Raw genomic sequence first — 16455 nt, forward strand, 5'->3', positions numbered from 1 at the left:
TATGTTTTTCTTACATACAATAAGATGCACATGATAACAAATAAAAAGAAGCGAAGCTATAAACAATCCAAAGACTGGGAATGAGAAGTTGGTTGGCAGTCAGAAAATAGGGCCAAAATCTATAAAAATGAGGGAAAGACGTGTCATCACATAAAGACATCAAGTGCAAGAAGGCCAGTGAGAATCTGTGCTGTGCTCATAAGAAGGAAACAAATGTTAAAAAGAAATTAAATGGTGAAAACGAATTCTACTAAAAAGAACATAAATACATGAGGGATTTGAGTAATACCATCCAAAGACCAAGAATGACAGTTTTCTTACATCTGACTTATATTCAGCACTCTATATACAGTGCACAATTATGCTGATGGAGAAGTTTTTATAGTTCTTTGGAACAATAGGAACATCTGAAGGCAGCTCCTGCACCTGCTGCTAGAAGGAAGGCTGGGAATTCTAAACTCAGTTTAACCATTGGAGTTTCCACTCTAGGATAGTAGGTCACTATCTAGGTACTAGGATGCAGCAATGCCCAGGCTTTGAATTCTCCTGTCCAGTTGGAAGCCAGAATACCTACTCAAGACAAAAATATCTGAACCAGAAACCTATTAAGATGGCTATCACGTAAAAGGTGCTAAGGGCAGGCCTTATTATCTAAATACACGGTAGAGAGCTATAATTACAAATTAAAAACAATGTATATCTGAGAAGTAAAACACTCAGCAAGTTTAAAGACAGTAAAGAGAAAGCAGAGGTTACTCCCATTTTCATTTTCCTTGAAAACCAGGAGTAAAATGCAAAGTCCCGAGCAGCAGAGTTAACAGGAGTCCAAGGAAAGGCTGTAGGAAGTGTGAATACAGAAAAGAGAATCAAAGTACAACAGCCCTTCACTGCAGACCTCGGTGGAAATGGGGAGCGACTTAGTGAAAAGAGGTAATTAGAATAAGTGAATTACAATCTTTTGCAAGGGCTTAATTTAAAAAATGGGAAAAGAGGAATACTATAGCTTGAGGATTGGGGGTATAAAAATGCTCGGGGATAATTAAAATCCAGAAACATACAAATTGGTAAGTATCAGAAGAATCTGTCAATAAGTTTATTTCTAGTCTGCAGAGGCAAGATTTTTTAAAGGAAAGAAATGGAGAAAAAATAGATACAGAGGCAAAGAAGCATTGAACAGACTGTCAAACCACAGCGGGAAGGCAGGGGAGGTTGGGTGGGCGGGGCTGTAAGAGATCAACCGAAGGACTTGTACGCATGCATATAAGCATAACCAATGGATAGAAGACACTGGGGGTGGGGGGGCAGGTAAAGGCATGTACTGGGGGGTAGGGGAGGCTGGGGGGAGGTCAATGGGGGAAAAAAAAAGGAGACATATGTACTACTATTTGTAATACTTCAAACAATTAAAAAAAATAATAAAAAAAAAATAAAAAAATAAAAAATAAATTTAAAAAAAGTATCTGTCAATACCATATCTGGTATCTCTTGAATTCTTCTCTTTGTGCTTTAACAAAACCAGCAGGGGAGTGATCTTGCCCCCACTTTAGAGATAGAACAGCTGAAGCACAGGGGACTTAGTAAGAACTCTCCGCATCTCTTTGACATTTACTAGTAATGATTACCTTTGAGGCACAAATACTTAAAGACCAGGAATTGGTATGTGGACTTGACTTCTGTTCTGCCCCTTTGGCTGGAAGGCTGTCTGTATTTACTTTGGATGGTATTATCATCCGGAATAGCATACACAGTACTTTATGGACAATTAGGGTGATTTAACTGTGTTTTACATTAAACTTTGTTATTTTAGAATCTGACAGCCCACCCTGAAGGCAATACATGACTACACTTCACATCTTCTGCCAACAATTGTTCCCCTCGCCTTGGACTTTCTGTAGTAAAACAAACAAATAAACACCCCAAACAAACAATGAACCTAAGCAGACACTGCTGAAGTGATCGTTTCTTATTTTCTTTTTTTAAAGAAATATGTAGTTTTCTGAGCAGACCAGCAGAGCAATCTGAAGACCCATGTGCCCAGGCGAGCGCATCTGTTTCATTCTCCCCTTGGTACAAGTGTGTGTAGTTGTTATATAAACCCTGGGTGTGTGTCTGGGTCTTGCACATTTATATTGTGGAATTCTCACTGGCTCCCAAGGACTTCTGAAATTCATAGAGCTCTGCAGCAATTTACATCAATAGGAACCATTCTCTAAGCATCAACTCATTAAAAATACATGCAAGCCTCCGTTTTCAAACATGAAAGTTAAAATTTGAAATAAAGGTGACTTTACTTGATGGACTTCTGAAAATTTTTACAAGTTTAAAGGAATGACAGGCTTTACCTATTTATTTTAGGACCACTTTAGCTCTCTCCCTGAAAGTCCTTCTGACATTAAAAAGCTGTAAAACTGTGCTTATCTTTGAACTGTTAGAGATTAAAGCTGGTTCTTTCAGGGAAGTCTGAAGGTGAGAAAGCAGGGAGTTGAGGGTTCTCTCCCTGGACATCTTCTACTGTTCTCTGCGAGACGCCACCCAGCATCCTTCTAGTGGTGACTGAGGCTGTCCCCAGAGATCTGGCGGCTTCAGGATTATAAATACAACATTGACCAGAGCACTCCAAAATAAACATCTCCCCTTCATTTTAGAAACAAAAATGATCAAAAAGGGGGCTCTTACTCTTGCTCTCTAAACAGCAAAATTATCAAGTCCTAAAATATATACCCTAAAACTGGCTGGGTTTTTTTTTACTTATTGATTTCAAAGAGGAAGGGAGAGGGAGGGAAAGATCCATTGGCTTCCTCCTGCACGCCCCCTACTGGGGATCAAGACCGCAACTCAGGCATGTGCCCTGACCAGAATCAAAGGGTGACCTCCTGGTTCATAGGTTGATGCTCAACCACTGAGCAACACCGGCTGAGCTAAAACAGACTGATTTTATGACAGGTAACACTCCTCAATGAAAACAGTGGAATTCACTAATGACTAATAATAATTAATAATTCATAATACAAAAACTTAAAGGGGTAATTTTTAAAAATCCAAATGAAAAGACGGAGTCACGATTAAGTGCACTTTCCTTCAGGGCTGTGGTCAATACTCACAGTGAATTCAGGGAGCGCAGTCCTTGGAAGGCATCTGGTGCTAGTTCGGAGATCTGATTATTGCTCAGGTCGCTGAGATCAGAAATAGGGTTAGGTTATATTAAATACAACAGCAGCAAGATTTACTGCAGGCGAAAGCTATTTATCACCTTTGTATGCTGATTTTGCACCTATCAATATATGTATATAATTGGTAACATAAAATGTCTGAAGTGTCCTACATTTTAAAAAGTCACGCTTTTAAATCACTTATTGACTATTTTCTTAATTAGAAAAGATGCCATGTCTTATTTTTGAATATAGAACATCTAAGATTTGACTGCACTCATGTGAATAAATATGTAAAATTAGAGAGAACCTTAAAATATTATATAGTTTAGCTATTAATATTACATACTATAGAACTAGCATCAAACAGTCTCATCACTTAATATTTGAGCTAACACCTAAATATTCATACTTAGATGGATGTCTTTGCACGGTCATGACCCGTAAAATTTTAAAAATTACACATATTTCAGAACATTTTTCACTCACATTCTTCTAAGCTTTTTATATGGTGAGAAAGCTCCAGGAGGGATGACCTTGATTGAGTTCTGTTCCAGACGTCTGCAATAAAAAAATTCATTTTTTAAATGGAAACTTGAGCTCTCAGCTATGTTTAATTCAAACCCGTGATTCATGTCAAGAAGAAAAGTTGATGCACTTTATGAGTAATATTTTCTTTTTTTTTTCTCTAAAAATGACCATATAACTAATTGTTCTGTGACCTAAATGTGGAGCAAGACTGGGGAAAAAAAAACAAGGCAATTAGAAGAACAATAAAAAAAAATCCCAATTTTTAGGCATTACATGTCCATTAATATTTAAGACTCGACTTTGTACAAAGAGAAAGCACCTGTAGGGAATTAATTCGGGAGTACATTTTTTAATAACCCTATTTCAGTAAGAGAAATATGTAGTAACACTGGGTAGATATATAACATGTTTTAGAGATAATTATAACTCTTCCACAAAGGAAATTATTGTAGAATATTAAATCTTATAAACCTTTTATGTCCTCTACAGAAAGTGTATTATACGTTGAAAAAAATTGTTATACTCAGAAAATTAATTTTGAAGTTTCTTATGAAGCAAAATCTTAAATTCTAAATCCATAAGTACTACAGGCATTTTCAGTAAGACTGTCTGGATTCTGATTCATTATGTGAATATTTCATGTGGAAAGCACTGCAGCAAAGTGCATTAAACACAACTGAAGTATTTTTATGATGCACTAAAATCAAACAGTTGAAAATAATGCTCATATTTTCTACTCTATGGTTCTGCTATCAGAGAAAGACAAGATTCGACCCACCTGGTTATGAAGTTATGAAAAAGAAATATATATATATATATATATAATTTTTTTAAAGTGTTTTCATAAATATTTCAGTCCATCAAAAATGGTGCCTCTCAGCCTCATGTCTACCCATATAAATATCCTATTAAACATTTCCAGTCCCCTTCCCCTCTTCTCTTCTGCCCTATGTCCAAGACAGCTGACTTCTGGGAACTAGGCTTTTTGCCTACTGGCTTTTGTGTGACTTGCCCAATGAGGGGCACAGGTTGGAGACTGAGGTAGGAAGAGGGGAGAAGCCAGGATATTCTCCCCTCAGGGGAGGTTCTCAGCAGTCCTCTCCTCTCCTTCCTAACTTCATCTCTGGCCGGGGCCACCTCCTGACTTAGTACAATCTCACTTTCTTCTTAGGTCATTGCAGCGCTGGGGGTTGACAGCCTCCTAATTGCTGTGTCATTTCTAGGACTGTTAAATTCATTCCTCATATTAAATCCCTCTGCTGAAACACCTGGCATGAGCTCTACTTTCATGCCTGGATTAAAAATATATGTACTTATAAATAGATGTTATATCTACTTATATATTTATAAATGAGAGTATATAGAATGATTAAATGTGCCATACACATTGGTTCATTTTTATTGAATGCTAGTGATACTTTAATATACTAGTATATGTTATTGATTAATGAACATCAATTCAAAACAAATAAAAGATCCCTAGGAGATTTAGTAACAGTGATTAAGTACTGGTCTTTTCTGATTCCATAGCCCTTTCAAGGCATCTCCATCCTCATTGCCCTTGAACTCAGTGTGGCTTTGATATTGGTAACAATCCTTCTTTCCTTGCATGTGACACTACATTCCCCTGTTTCTCACTCTACTTTTCTTTTTCTCACCTTATCGCTTTGCTTTCTAATCCCCTACACATCGAGCTATTCCTCAAGTTTCTGTCCTTCCTCTCTTACAAAAAAAGGTAAAATTTAGTCTCTATCAGCTGCACCATTAGTCATAATTCTCTCTCTAAAAAACAGAATTCTGTTCACATTAAAGATAAATTCAAGTTTACTTATATGTAAGGAATGAAATGGAAATTGCCCATAATGCACTACTAAAATTGGTGAGTTTATTTCTTATGCATGCATATTTATTATTTTCTATAATTGAAGTATTCGTGTAGAAAGAATTGGAGTTGTATCCTTTATAACAAATATCATATCACACATGTTTTCTTATATCAAAATTTCATCTATCAAAAATCAAAAATTTTGGAAGGAATTATTTTAGTGTCTTTTAATATCCAATTATCAAAATGTTTTCCCAAATCATTTCCAGTTATTAGCCATTTAGGTTAGTAATACTTTCACATCTTTATTCATAATACTGTTCAGTCATTTTAAGGTGACTGAAACACGGCCACCTTTGGAAGCCTTACTTTATTTTCTCAGGCATGGTCAGCGGCATCTTTCTCTATCGACCCGAGGGCATTCCCTTCCCCAGGGCTTTTACCTCCCTGTATTCCATTTTTTACATATTTCTCCTCCACCAAGTTGTTGGCTGATAAGCGGCAGATTTTCCCCAGGAGACAAGAAATAGACTTTATGAAGAAAATGTGGATTTGGCACCTCAATTACTTATCTAGGTCCTAACAAGGCACATTTTTCTCAAAAGTTCTAAATATAACAAAGGGCATTTAAATAATTTTTCTGTTACATTATAGATTAGAACATTACAAATTGATGGTTTAGAGACACTTTTTTTTTTGCTGTAATCCATTCTTAGAGTTAAATTAAGAAGTTTAAAATGAAATCAATGAAACATTTCATTTTGTTAAAGATTTGCTCAAAAGATTATGACATGATGAGAAAAATTAAAAAGTCTTAGTGACTAGTTGATTTCACTTAACAGTAACCTAAAACAAGCTCATATAACTAATTTTCAGGTTCTTGAAAATAAGAAAACCAGAATATATTTTATAAAGTACAAACCACACATATCCCAAATGGTATCCTTACTCCTACGAAATAGAGGGGGAAATATTTAAATCAAATTATTAAAAAATCAATAAGAAAAATATTAAGACTTTTCAGGTGAAGGTTTAAAAAAGCAAATGAAATGTACATTTTCTATCTCTGCTGTCCTCTAATCTTCTATTTTAATAGCATAGAATCTGCAGAATTTTATAAGGTGCAAATATGAATCCATTGTTCCATGAAGAATCAAGTTAAAAACATTCAGGGTTATAAAAACAGATAGTGTAATGCCTAAGATATATTTTCATGCTATGGATAAAATCCACCATAATTAAGAGCCTTCCAAATGCTAGTTCTTCATAGAAAGAAAATTCAGTATTTGGAATTTCAAGGTAAAAGTAGATTTAGAAAACTAAATAAGGGAGGGAGGAAATTCTATCAATCACATAGTGTAAGAAAACCTTTTTTTTTAATGTATAAAAGTAGACAGAACCTTACCATTTTCCTTTTTCTCCACAGAATGTATGTGAACAATTCTAAAATATTTAATCACTGTGTATGTGTGTGTATATCCATATCTATCTATCTATCTATCTATCTATCTATCTATCATCTATCATCTATCTGTTTTATGTAAAAGCAATTTGCTGCTACCACTTCATCAAAACCATAAGGAAGCTTTCCTTAGAAGTTCAATAAGATTTAAAAAATGGAGACAGTTTTCTAACTGCTCCAATCCAAACATTTAAAATAATTTAACCAATAAAGACCTTTCCTCCCCACTCACAAACATTTTTTCTCTTATTCATTAATTACTGATTTTTATATGAATAAAACATGTCTTCATACTTTTAGAATTTCCAAAGAATGAACTGAAACCAATATATATCACCTTCTACTGCCTAATTCAGATTATAGAAAATGAAAAAACGATCAAATCTTACATCAGTAGAGTATGCAGTGCAGTGTAGCTGGGCAATTAAAAAGCTCCAACTAGTTCTGAAGCCACATAGAAGATAGTAAATGATGTGAAGACACTTTCAGCTCACTGTTCAATTCCCAGGAATTAGTCTCAATATCTTCAAACTAGATTATTTTGACAAACCATACAAAATAGCATCTACATGCCAACACTGGAGTAGCTCTCTCTCCGAGGGACATTAATGTTGTGTATCTGTCTATACACACAGACAGCCATGTGTAGCTTAGTGATTAGAAGCTTACAAAGACTGGGATTACATTATATTTACGTCACTCATTTGCTTTCTGGATCTTGCAAAGTTACTTTGCTTCTCTGTCTCAGTTTCTCCTTCTGAAAAATGAGGAAAGTAAAACCCACCCTAAGTGTTTTGGTAAATAATGAGATGTAGAAGAAAATATATGGTATGTTTTTTTCTTCTTGCACAGAAAATTGGAAAAGAATAGAAATATGAGATTATACATAACCACACATATGATACTTAGCATTACATAATGCCTACAACATATTTTAGTCACACACATATACACATACACATAGATTATATAATTGAATAAATCTGGTACATGATTTGATCTCTAATATAAAATAAATACATATGGTTCTAAAACATGTTTTTAAACAAATAAGCAATACAGATTTGCAGATAACTCAGTAACTATCTATTAAACACATATACACATACATCATTCATATGGAGGCTAAAAAATATATATACACACAATATATTTAGCTTAGAAACTAAAATAGTTTTAATTGGCCAATGTAGCTCAGTGGTTGAGCATTGACCTATGAACGAGGAAGTTGAAGTTCGATTCCCAGTCAAGGCACATGCCTGAGTTGCTGGCTCGATCCCCAGAAGGGGGTGTGCAGGAGGCAGCCGATCAATGATTCTCTCTCATCATTGATGTTTCTATCTCTCCCTCTCCTTTCCTCTCTCTGAAGTAAAGGAAAACATATTTTAAAAAACCTCAAAAAGTTTTTACAGCACCAGTAAAGTATGAGATTGGATTGATGGTATATGTAACATACACAGCCCAGATGCCGATTATGCATGGCAATAAAACTGACAGTCCTTTGCAATTTCCCCATCTGTTTTTAATGTAAATGGCAAAAGCAGCTGCCAGAGCACAGAATATAGATTTGATGGGGTGAAGGGGGGTGTGGAATGACTCCAGCTTCTGAATCTGGGATTGCCCAGTGTGGCCAAACCTCCTCAGACTAAGGAACATCAGCCGGCATTTGAAAAGGAGGAAGCAAGGATGTTTCTTTGAGGTTAGGGATTCTCTTGACTCTTACATAATATTTCTAAAGTGGGGACTTTCTATTTCTGGAATGTTACTTCTAACGTTAGTAGTAAATGCCATTAAAATCCTTCATCTGTCCCCACAGGAAATGGCCCAGGATTCTTTTAGACCCGAATATTATTTCTGTTATGTAATTGCAGGCTCCAGAACTTTGTAAGTTTAATAAATATTTCAGCAGCTGAATGAATATTGGCCCCTAGAGGGACGGACTTTGCATATACTAACTTTTTTGCATTAAGACTGTGCCCACACTAATTATCAGCCATCCCTTCCTTGCCTGGCATGACTTATTGCTGAAAATTGTCCATTTCCTTAATCTTATTTTATTTCTCGTGACATCATTCTAGGGTACATTCCCCTGAGTATAAACTCAATTGATGTTTTCATAGTAGAATTAATTCTTTTTTCCACTTGGTCTTTAGGCCTGTAAAGCAAGACAAAAATGAGTGTGTGTTCCTATTGACCTCATATTTCAGGCAGTGACCCTTCAAGTGTTAACATGTTCATGCATGCATTCCTATGGATGCATATTCAAACACACAGATACACTCAATGCACACATCACCTGACTTGGTTTAGAGGGAAATGTAGAGGCATATGGCTCATTGATTTAAGGGGACCAAGTATAGATACATCATGCCAATAACACTACGTTTTCTACGTGATTTTTTAGCAATCTAGGAAAGAAAAACAGAATTTCTGTTGCTTTGTTTTTCATTAATAACTAAAACCTGCCCTAGCCGGTTTGGATCAGTGGATAGAGTGTTGGCCTGTGGAGTGAAGGGTCCCAGGTTTGATTCCAGTCAAGGGCACATGCCTGGGTTGTAGGCTCGATCCCCAGTACAGGGGTGCAGGAGGCAGCTGATTAATGATTCTCTCTCATTATTGATATTTCAATCTCTCTCCTTCTCCCTTCCTCTCTCTGAACTCGATAAAAAGATATTTAATTAAAAAAAATAACTAAAACCTCATGAACACTTACCATGAATCAGACACTGAACAAAGTCCCCCATGTGGTAGTGATTTTAGTTTTAAAAATATTATGCAAATTATCTTTATTCATCACTTATTTGATAGTATTACTCAATGAGTGGGTAGCAATTTGCATTCTCCCCACCCTGAGTTATTATCCAAGTTATCTATTATTTTTCTCCTAAAGTTAGATGGCATCATGATTGCTAGTGGAATTTGAACTACATAAATTTTCAACTTAATATTTCCAGCTGATTATATAAATACTAGAGGCCTGGAGCATGAAAATTCATGCACTGGAGGGGGCATCTCTCAGCCTGGCCTGCCCCCTCTCATAGTCCAGGAGCCCTCAGGGGCGGGAGGTGACCCGGCAATCAGGGGAAGGCGACGCCCCCATCACACCTCTACTGCTGCCACTGCTGGCAGTGCAATCCTCAGCCCAGCCCTGGTTACCTGAACCTGGGGCAGCCCTGGGCGGCTGGGCAGCTGCCATCTGAGGCTTGCCTGTGCCTCGGGTTGGCCCTGGGTGGCTGGGGGGCTGAGGGGACTGGGGTACTCTGGAGGTGGGCAGGCCCAGCTGTGCCCCATGCCTGCTGCCTCAGGTGGGGCTGAAGGGACTGGGCGCTGCCATCTTGTGGCTGTGGGCACCGCCATATTTGAGGGCGTGGCAGTCAATTAGCATATTCCCTCCTTACTGGCTGTGGGTGCTGCCATCTTTGTGACTGTGTGAGGTCAATTAGCATATTCCCTCTTTATTAGATAGGATAAATCTAGAATTTAATTCCTAAAAAAAATAAAAGACTCTTTCATTAGTCTGAGAATGAATAATACTTTGCCTATACCTCAGCTGCCTTTATTCATTTATTTATTTTTTTATTGATATTTTACAGAGAGGAAGGGAGAGGGATAGAGAGCTAGACACATTGATGAGAGTGAAACATCGATCAGCTGCCTCCTGCACACCTCCCACTGGGGATGTGCCCACAACCAAGGTACATGCCCTTGACTGGAATCGAACCCGGGACCCTTCAGTCCGCAGGCCGACGCTCTATCCACTGAGCCAAACCAGTTTCGGCTCAGCTGCCTTTATTTTAATGCTGAAGTCTACCCAGGTCTTATTTTACATCTGATGGTACCCACTTTTTCCTGTAGATGATTTTAGGAAACTACCATACAGCACAAGGGCCACTTCTTGGCGTCTCCTCCCATCACTGCCTGCTGCTACGTGGCCTTCATCGTGCCATAGACAGGCTGTTGCTATCTCATTATCACTGGGCTCCTTCCCTCCAAACCACTCTCCACTCCACGGTGGGAGATTTTTCTAACACATCTAACCATGCTACTACCCTGCTCCACACTTTCTTGTATCCTATTGTCATCCAAACAGGCGTTTCTGCAAGACTAGACTTCTGCTTTATGTTCTAGCATCTTAAAACTCTTAATTTCTCAAATATATACTCCTCTCACTTGATTGGGATTTTGCACATGTTCTTTCCTGTCTAAAAAGCCCTCAGTTTCTCTGTTTCAGACTTGAAGATTCCTTGATTCTCCCAGGAAAACCAAGGGGCTCCTTTCTCTGCGTTCCCGGTGCACATGCATTTCATGACTTATCATATAGTTTAAAAATTTCCATTTGTCTAAAACTTCAGTTCTCTGCAGGGTAAACATTTTGAAGGCTGGAATGGAGCAATGCTGGATACAGAGTTGGCACTCAGCGGGGAGGGGTGAAAAGGGTGAAAGGGATTACAAATATCCATATGTATTTTTTTAGTATGTAGACTTTAAAAGAATTAAGAGTTCAAAATGTTGGAAGGAGCCAGGGTAGCAATAGCATGCAAAATCGGTTAAAAGTATATGGTAAACGTGTCTAAACAAAAAAAAACAAAAAAAAAGGAGGAACAAATGTACGTTTTTAAAGTTATATTTAGTATCACAAATGGAGGCTGTAATCAGATATAGCATTCATGAATTATTCTTACTTCCACTTCTTCATACGTATGCATGCCAGTGGTCCAGAAGAGACTACTAGTAAAAGAACAAAAGGACTCCCAAACCTCACTCGTATCCGCTCCACCACTGTGACTCCTTTTTAGCCGTGTTTATTACTGACGGAGTAAGAGTAGTCCAGTGAGTGGACACAGGAAAGTGAGTTTCTATCATATCTATTTGAATAGCATCTCTGAAAACAGTTCTACTCTCTGAGAATTTGCAATCCATTTCAGAAAACGTTGAAACAACACTTAATGTTCTGACACCATTGCTACACCCTTCCCTTTCCCATGATTTAAACTTTTCCCTGACCATCTTCTCTCAAACAACAACAGCAGTAGCAACAACACAGATGTGTAGGGCTCCCAGCTTCTGAGCCCTAAAAAAGGCAACCAAGAGTAAAGCCAGTAGATATTAAGAGTCACAGAGACATTCTAAATTGTTACAATTTACGTTCTTACTAACTATTCTCCATGATGTATGGACTTTCCGGATAATGCTTTGAACAGGTGACATGCCACAGAAAATCTATAACTGGATTGAAGAGGACTAAATGTCTACTTTATAGCCATCCATCACATTGTATTCGTAATTTTATACCTCGAAATGTGATTTAAGAAATTAATTCTGAGGATTTGATATACACAGAATCAATTTTCTGTTAATGATTTGTTGCCATGGGCCAGCTCATACACGGGCTTGCCTCTGGCCTTCCATCTGAATGAAAACAAGATTTCCACAAGCAGAGATCAACATAGCAAAGTACTAGCAACAGCTTCTTTCTTTTAAACCTAATTTCACCTTATATTACACGTTCTATTTTCCCCTTCTGTCTTCATTAATCCAAATTCCTTTGTCATATGGGGGGGTTGGGGCGTATCCAGCTGTGTTCCCCAGCACTGTCCTCCCCACCCACACTATGCTAAGTGTTGGGGCAGAAATGGTAAGGAGAGAGACATGGTCCTGCCCCCCTGAAGCTTGCAATCTAATAGAACAGTGTGACATGATTCAAAATATCAAATTAAAGCAAGAGAAGTTCTGTGCCGATGAAAGCCAGAGGGAGTGAGAATGTTTTAACACAGAACAGGACAATGACATTACAGTAGTTCTAGGCATGAAGCAATTTGAGACAGCCCTCAGTTCTGCAAGCATTCCTGTACCTGCATGCCTTCTCTATGCCTCTTCCGTGTTCTTTTGACATGTAAGTTTCTTAAAGTTCTTAATGTCCTGTTTTTTTTCTGAGTAATCAGTTAGTCTCTCCTGAGTTTTTCAATGATTGCCCTGTATACTGTCCCAACAAGCTGAGCCGTGCCTACCTTCCTTTGGCAGCTGGATAAAGAAAGGGACATGAACCAGGGAGACAAACATATGATTGAGGCCAGTTTAGCCATTTAGCAATTGAAGGATTTCTGTTTTACAAGATTTCCTAACTGTTTTGAGCCCCATCTTTTTAAAATGAGGTTGGCAGCCTTTAGGCTTGTGAAGTAAGTGTACACGGCTTCCTTGCGGAGGGAATCTGGCCTTAGAGGAAGATGCCTAAGACAGCTGTAAGAAGACTGGAGTGAGTATTATATCTAAGGAAGGAGGAGGACTATTAGATGGGGTGATTAGACCAGAATCAGTTTCTGTCTTCATTAGAACCTCGACTTTAGTAGGGAAAAGGAACAAATGCACAAATATACATGTAATTACAACATGTAATGAGTAGGTGCAGTCAAAATCCGATTTCTAACCTACAAAGGGGCGGACAGGACCTGGGTGACGGTAAAATCATAGGATAATGAGGCTTTTGGGAGGGAACCACCAACCTTTACCTAACATTTGCCTCTGCACTAGTTCTTCCAAATACACCCCACAGGGGTCAATGAGAAGATCAAATGATAAAATGTGGGTATAATATCCAACATTGTAGGTATTGGACAAATGTGAGTCTTTCTATTCTTCCTTCTCCAAGTTATTTCAATTCTGACTTTAAAAGACTATTTCCCACCTATAGCTTAACATATAATTTTTTAAAGCAAATACCAGAAGTGTGTAATTATAGATGCAAGCACAAAATAGAATTAAAAAAAAATGATGGTCAAGATTTTTTTGGCACTTGATTACTCCAACACAGAGCACATACATGCTTTCTTTTGGTCAGAATTATATTATGAGACAGTTGCAGGAATCAGGTCATACCACATAGGAAATCAACTCAACATTATTGAATGAAATATATAATAACCTCCAATAAAGAAATTCCACTAATACTTCAGGGTAAAATCCAGATTTAAAAAGTATTTGAAAAATATGGGTGTTTATAATGTTCTTGTATATTAAAAACCTGGAATCTATAAAAACATTTTAAAAGGTGTATATCTTTATTTCCACATTTTCTGAATCTTACTGATGTCCTTTATTCTAATAAAAAAATAAGTGTAATAAAATAAATAAGTTACTAAGCTGGTAAGTTATGCCAATATAACTGATGGTAATGGCGGTATTTTGTTGGAGTTGAATATCAATATGGTTTATTATCAGCTGCTCTACTGATAAAGCTGATAATGTAATAATCAGAGAAGTAAAATTCACCTGGAGCTTCACATATATTTTCATCTCAACTTATAAATTTAATTTATTCTAGCTTTACTGAATACACCACCTCCCCAATATAGGCAAAACCAATGGGACATATTATTTTGTCTAACTTTTATGTTACTAAATTCCACCATTATACAAAATCTATAGAGCATGCAAAATAGGAAAAAAGTAGACTAGATGAGATAAACCATTTTAAATGCCTCGTGTTACGTTCAATCTTTCATTACTTACAGCCTGTTTTACTTTAGTGCCTCCAAATCTCTCGCTGGCACTCAGGCATTTCACAAATTGCTCATCCCCCTCTTCCTTGCCAGTCTTGGTTGGGTTCCTCAGCTTCTTACACATGATATGACCACAATCTCCCAGTCCTCATACTTGACACTCTAGCTGCATCTTTGGTTCATTTTTCTCCATTATTCTCTCATCTCATCAAATTTCAAATTCCATTAAGTCTCCTTCTGTATTAGCTATCATATCTGCTGCCACATCATCATTTCGACGGCTACTTATTAGCTCCTGCTCTCATGGCATCGTCCCTCGATCAACATCATCACCTCCTAGAGGCCTCAGGCCTGGTATTCTATCCTTTTGCCAACCACTGCACAAGCTGTCTGATCGGTTAATATTGAAGATTCAGATGAAAACTCCTGTATCCAGCTGCCTTCCAAATAAAGACAAAGATCCTTATACTATCCAAGGTCCTCCATGAATTGGCTCCAACCAACCTTTCTGACTATTTTCCTGCTCTCTCAGGTTTCAAATACCAAAGTGAGCTTTGTAGTGTCTTGTATTACTGTTCTTATTGCCTTTGCTTACAATGCTCAATTAAGATAGAAAGTCTTTCTCGTCTCTGCATTTCTATCCACTATCTATTCTTCAAAGCTTACCTCACAGGCTACCTCCTATATAAAGGCTTCAATGATCAAGGCATCATTTACTGAATGATTACTATATGCTAAGCACATAAAGCTCTACATGTGTTAATTATTCCATCTCAAACACACAATAACCCTCAGCTTCAGATGTGGAGACAGACTCGTGGATGAGAAGTAATTGCCCATGGTCTCACAGATAGTAAACAGTGGGTAGACCTGTGGTCCTAACTAAAACTTTCTAATTCTGGTTCACCACTGTAACCCCCAGTTTACCCCCTCTGCAACAAATACCTTTAACTTTATTTGTTCCTTTCTCAGAGTTACTATTTTGTACCTCATTTCATAGCTTTTAATTTAGATGTCAAATGTGTTAGTCACTTGTGGAAAGGTCTCTGGATAATTCATGCTGCCTTTATATAGTGTTTATTTAATAATGCTCAGGCCTGGCCTGGCTGGTGTGCCTCTGGTTGAGCATCAACCTATGAACAGGACGTGATTGTTCAATTCCCATTCAGGGCACATGCCCAGGCTTCTGGCTCCGGCCCCAGTAGGAGGAGTGCAGGAGGCAGCTGATGAATGATTCTCTCTCATCCTTGATGTTTCTATCTCTCTCTCCCGCTCCTCCTCTCTGAAATCAAATAAATATATAAATGCATAAGCAAATAAATAAATGCTCATGCCTGGATAGATGAATATGCGTGTACTATTCCCTATTCTAAAACTACTACCTAGTTCATCATATACTACATCTTCTAAGATGAAGGTCCTTCAGTACCCTGTGGCTTGGACAGTATACAGAGAGATGTCCTTTTCTGGGTTTATTTTCTTGGCATGCACCTCGTTCTCCCATTCGCCTCAAAGGTACAATCTCTAACACATAACTCACTGCCACCACTGCCGTAGGCTCCTGCTGTTTCTCTTTTGTGTGACGTCACCCACCTCTTCTAAAACCATATATTCTTCTCCTTTCCAGGTTCAGCTAAAAAATACTAAATATATGTCTTCTATGCAAGGCAGTGTCCCATCAATCAGGAATAGGATAGGAATAATATGTGCCTTCATTATTCCATGTCTGGGTCAAATCTCCATAAATTCTAGAGTTCCTCAGAGGACCCCGTCTAAGACAGCAAAGCTGTAAGCACGTGTTTAAGCACACACTAGATACTTTAAAATAGTGACAGTGGGTCTTGTGAACTAAGGTTATTCTCACATAAATAAATTAGAGCAGTTAATTGGCAAAAAAATTAAAAAAAAAAAAGGAAGGAGTCTAGACTTCTGGTGGTGAACACACAATAGAGAATATAGATGTTTTATTATAAAGTTGTCCACCTGAAATTT

The 16455-nt window shown here is 37.6% G+C and overlaps 1 protein-coding gene across 7 annotated transcripts in view; it reads right to left on the minus strand.

The window, feature by feature from the left end:
• The window catches only part of SLIT2 (slit guidance ligand 2), a 359996-nt gene that overhangs the window by 109433 nt on the left and 234108 nt on the right, over nucleotides 1-16455 (minus strand). For all 7 annotated transcript variants that reach the window (XM_080648170.1, XM_080648169.1, XM_080648167.1 and 4 more), the window contains exons 10-11: nucleotides 3639-3710; nucleotides 3102-3173 (exon numbers count right to left, since the gene is read on the minus strand). In XM_080648170.1, the coding sequence (XP_080504296.1) occupies nucleotides 3102-3173; nucleotides 3639-3710 (144 nt within the window). The remainder of the gene's footprint in view (nucleotides 1-3101; nucleotides 3174-3638; nucleotides 3711-16455) is intronic.

Source organism: Plecotus auritus (genome assembly GCF_963455305.1).
Source record: "Plecotus auritus genome assembly, chromosome: 1".
NCBI classification, from domain to species: Eukaryota; Metazoa; Chordata; class Mammalia; order Chiroptera; family Vespertilionidae; genus Plecotus; species Plecotus auritus.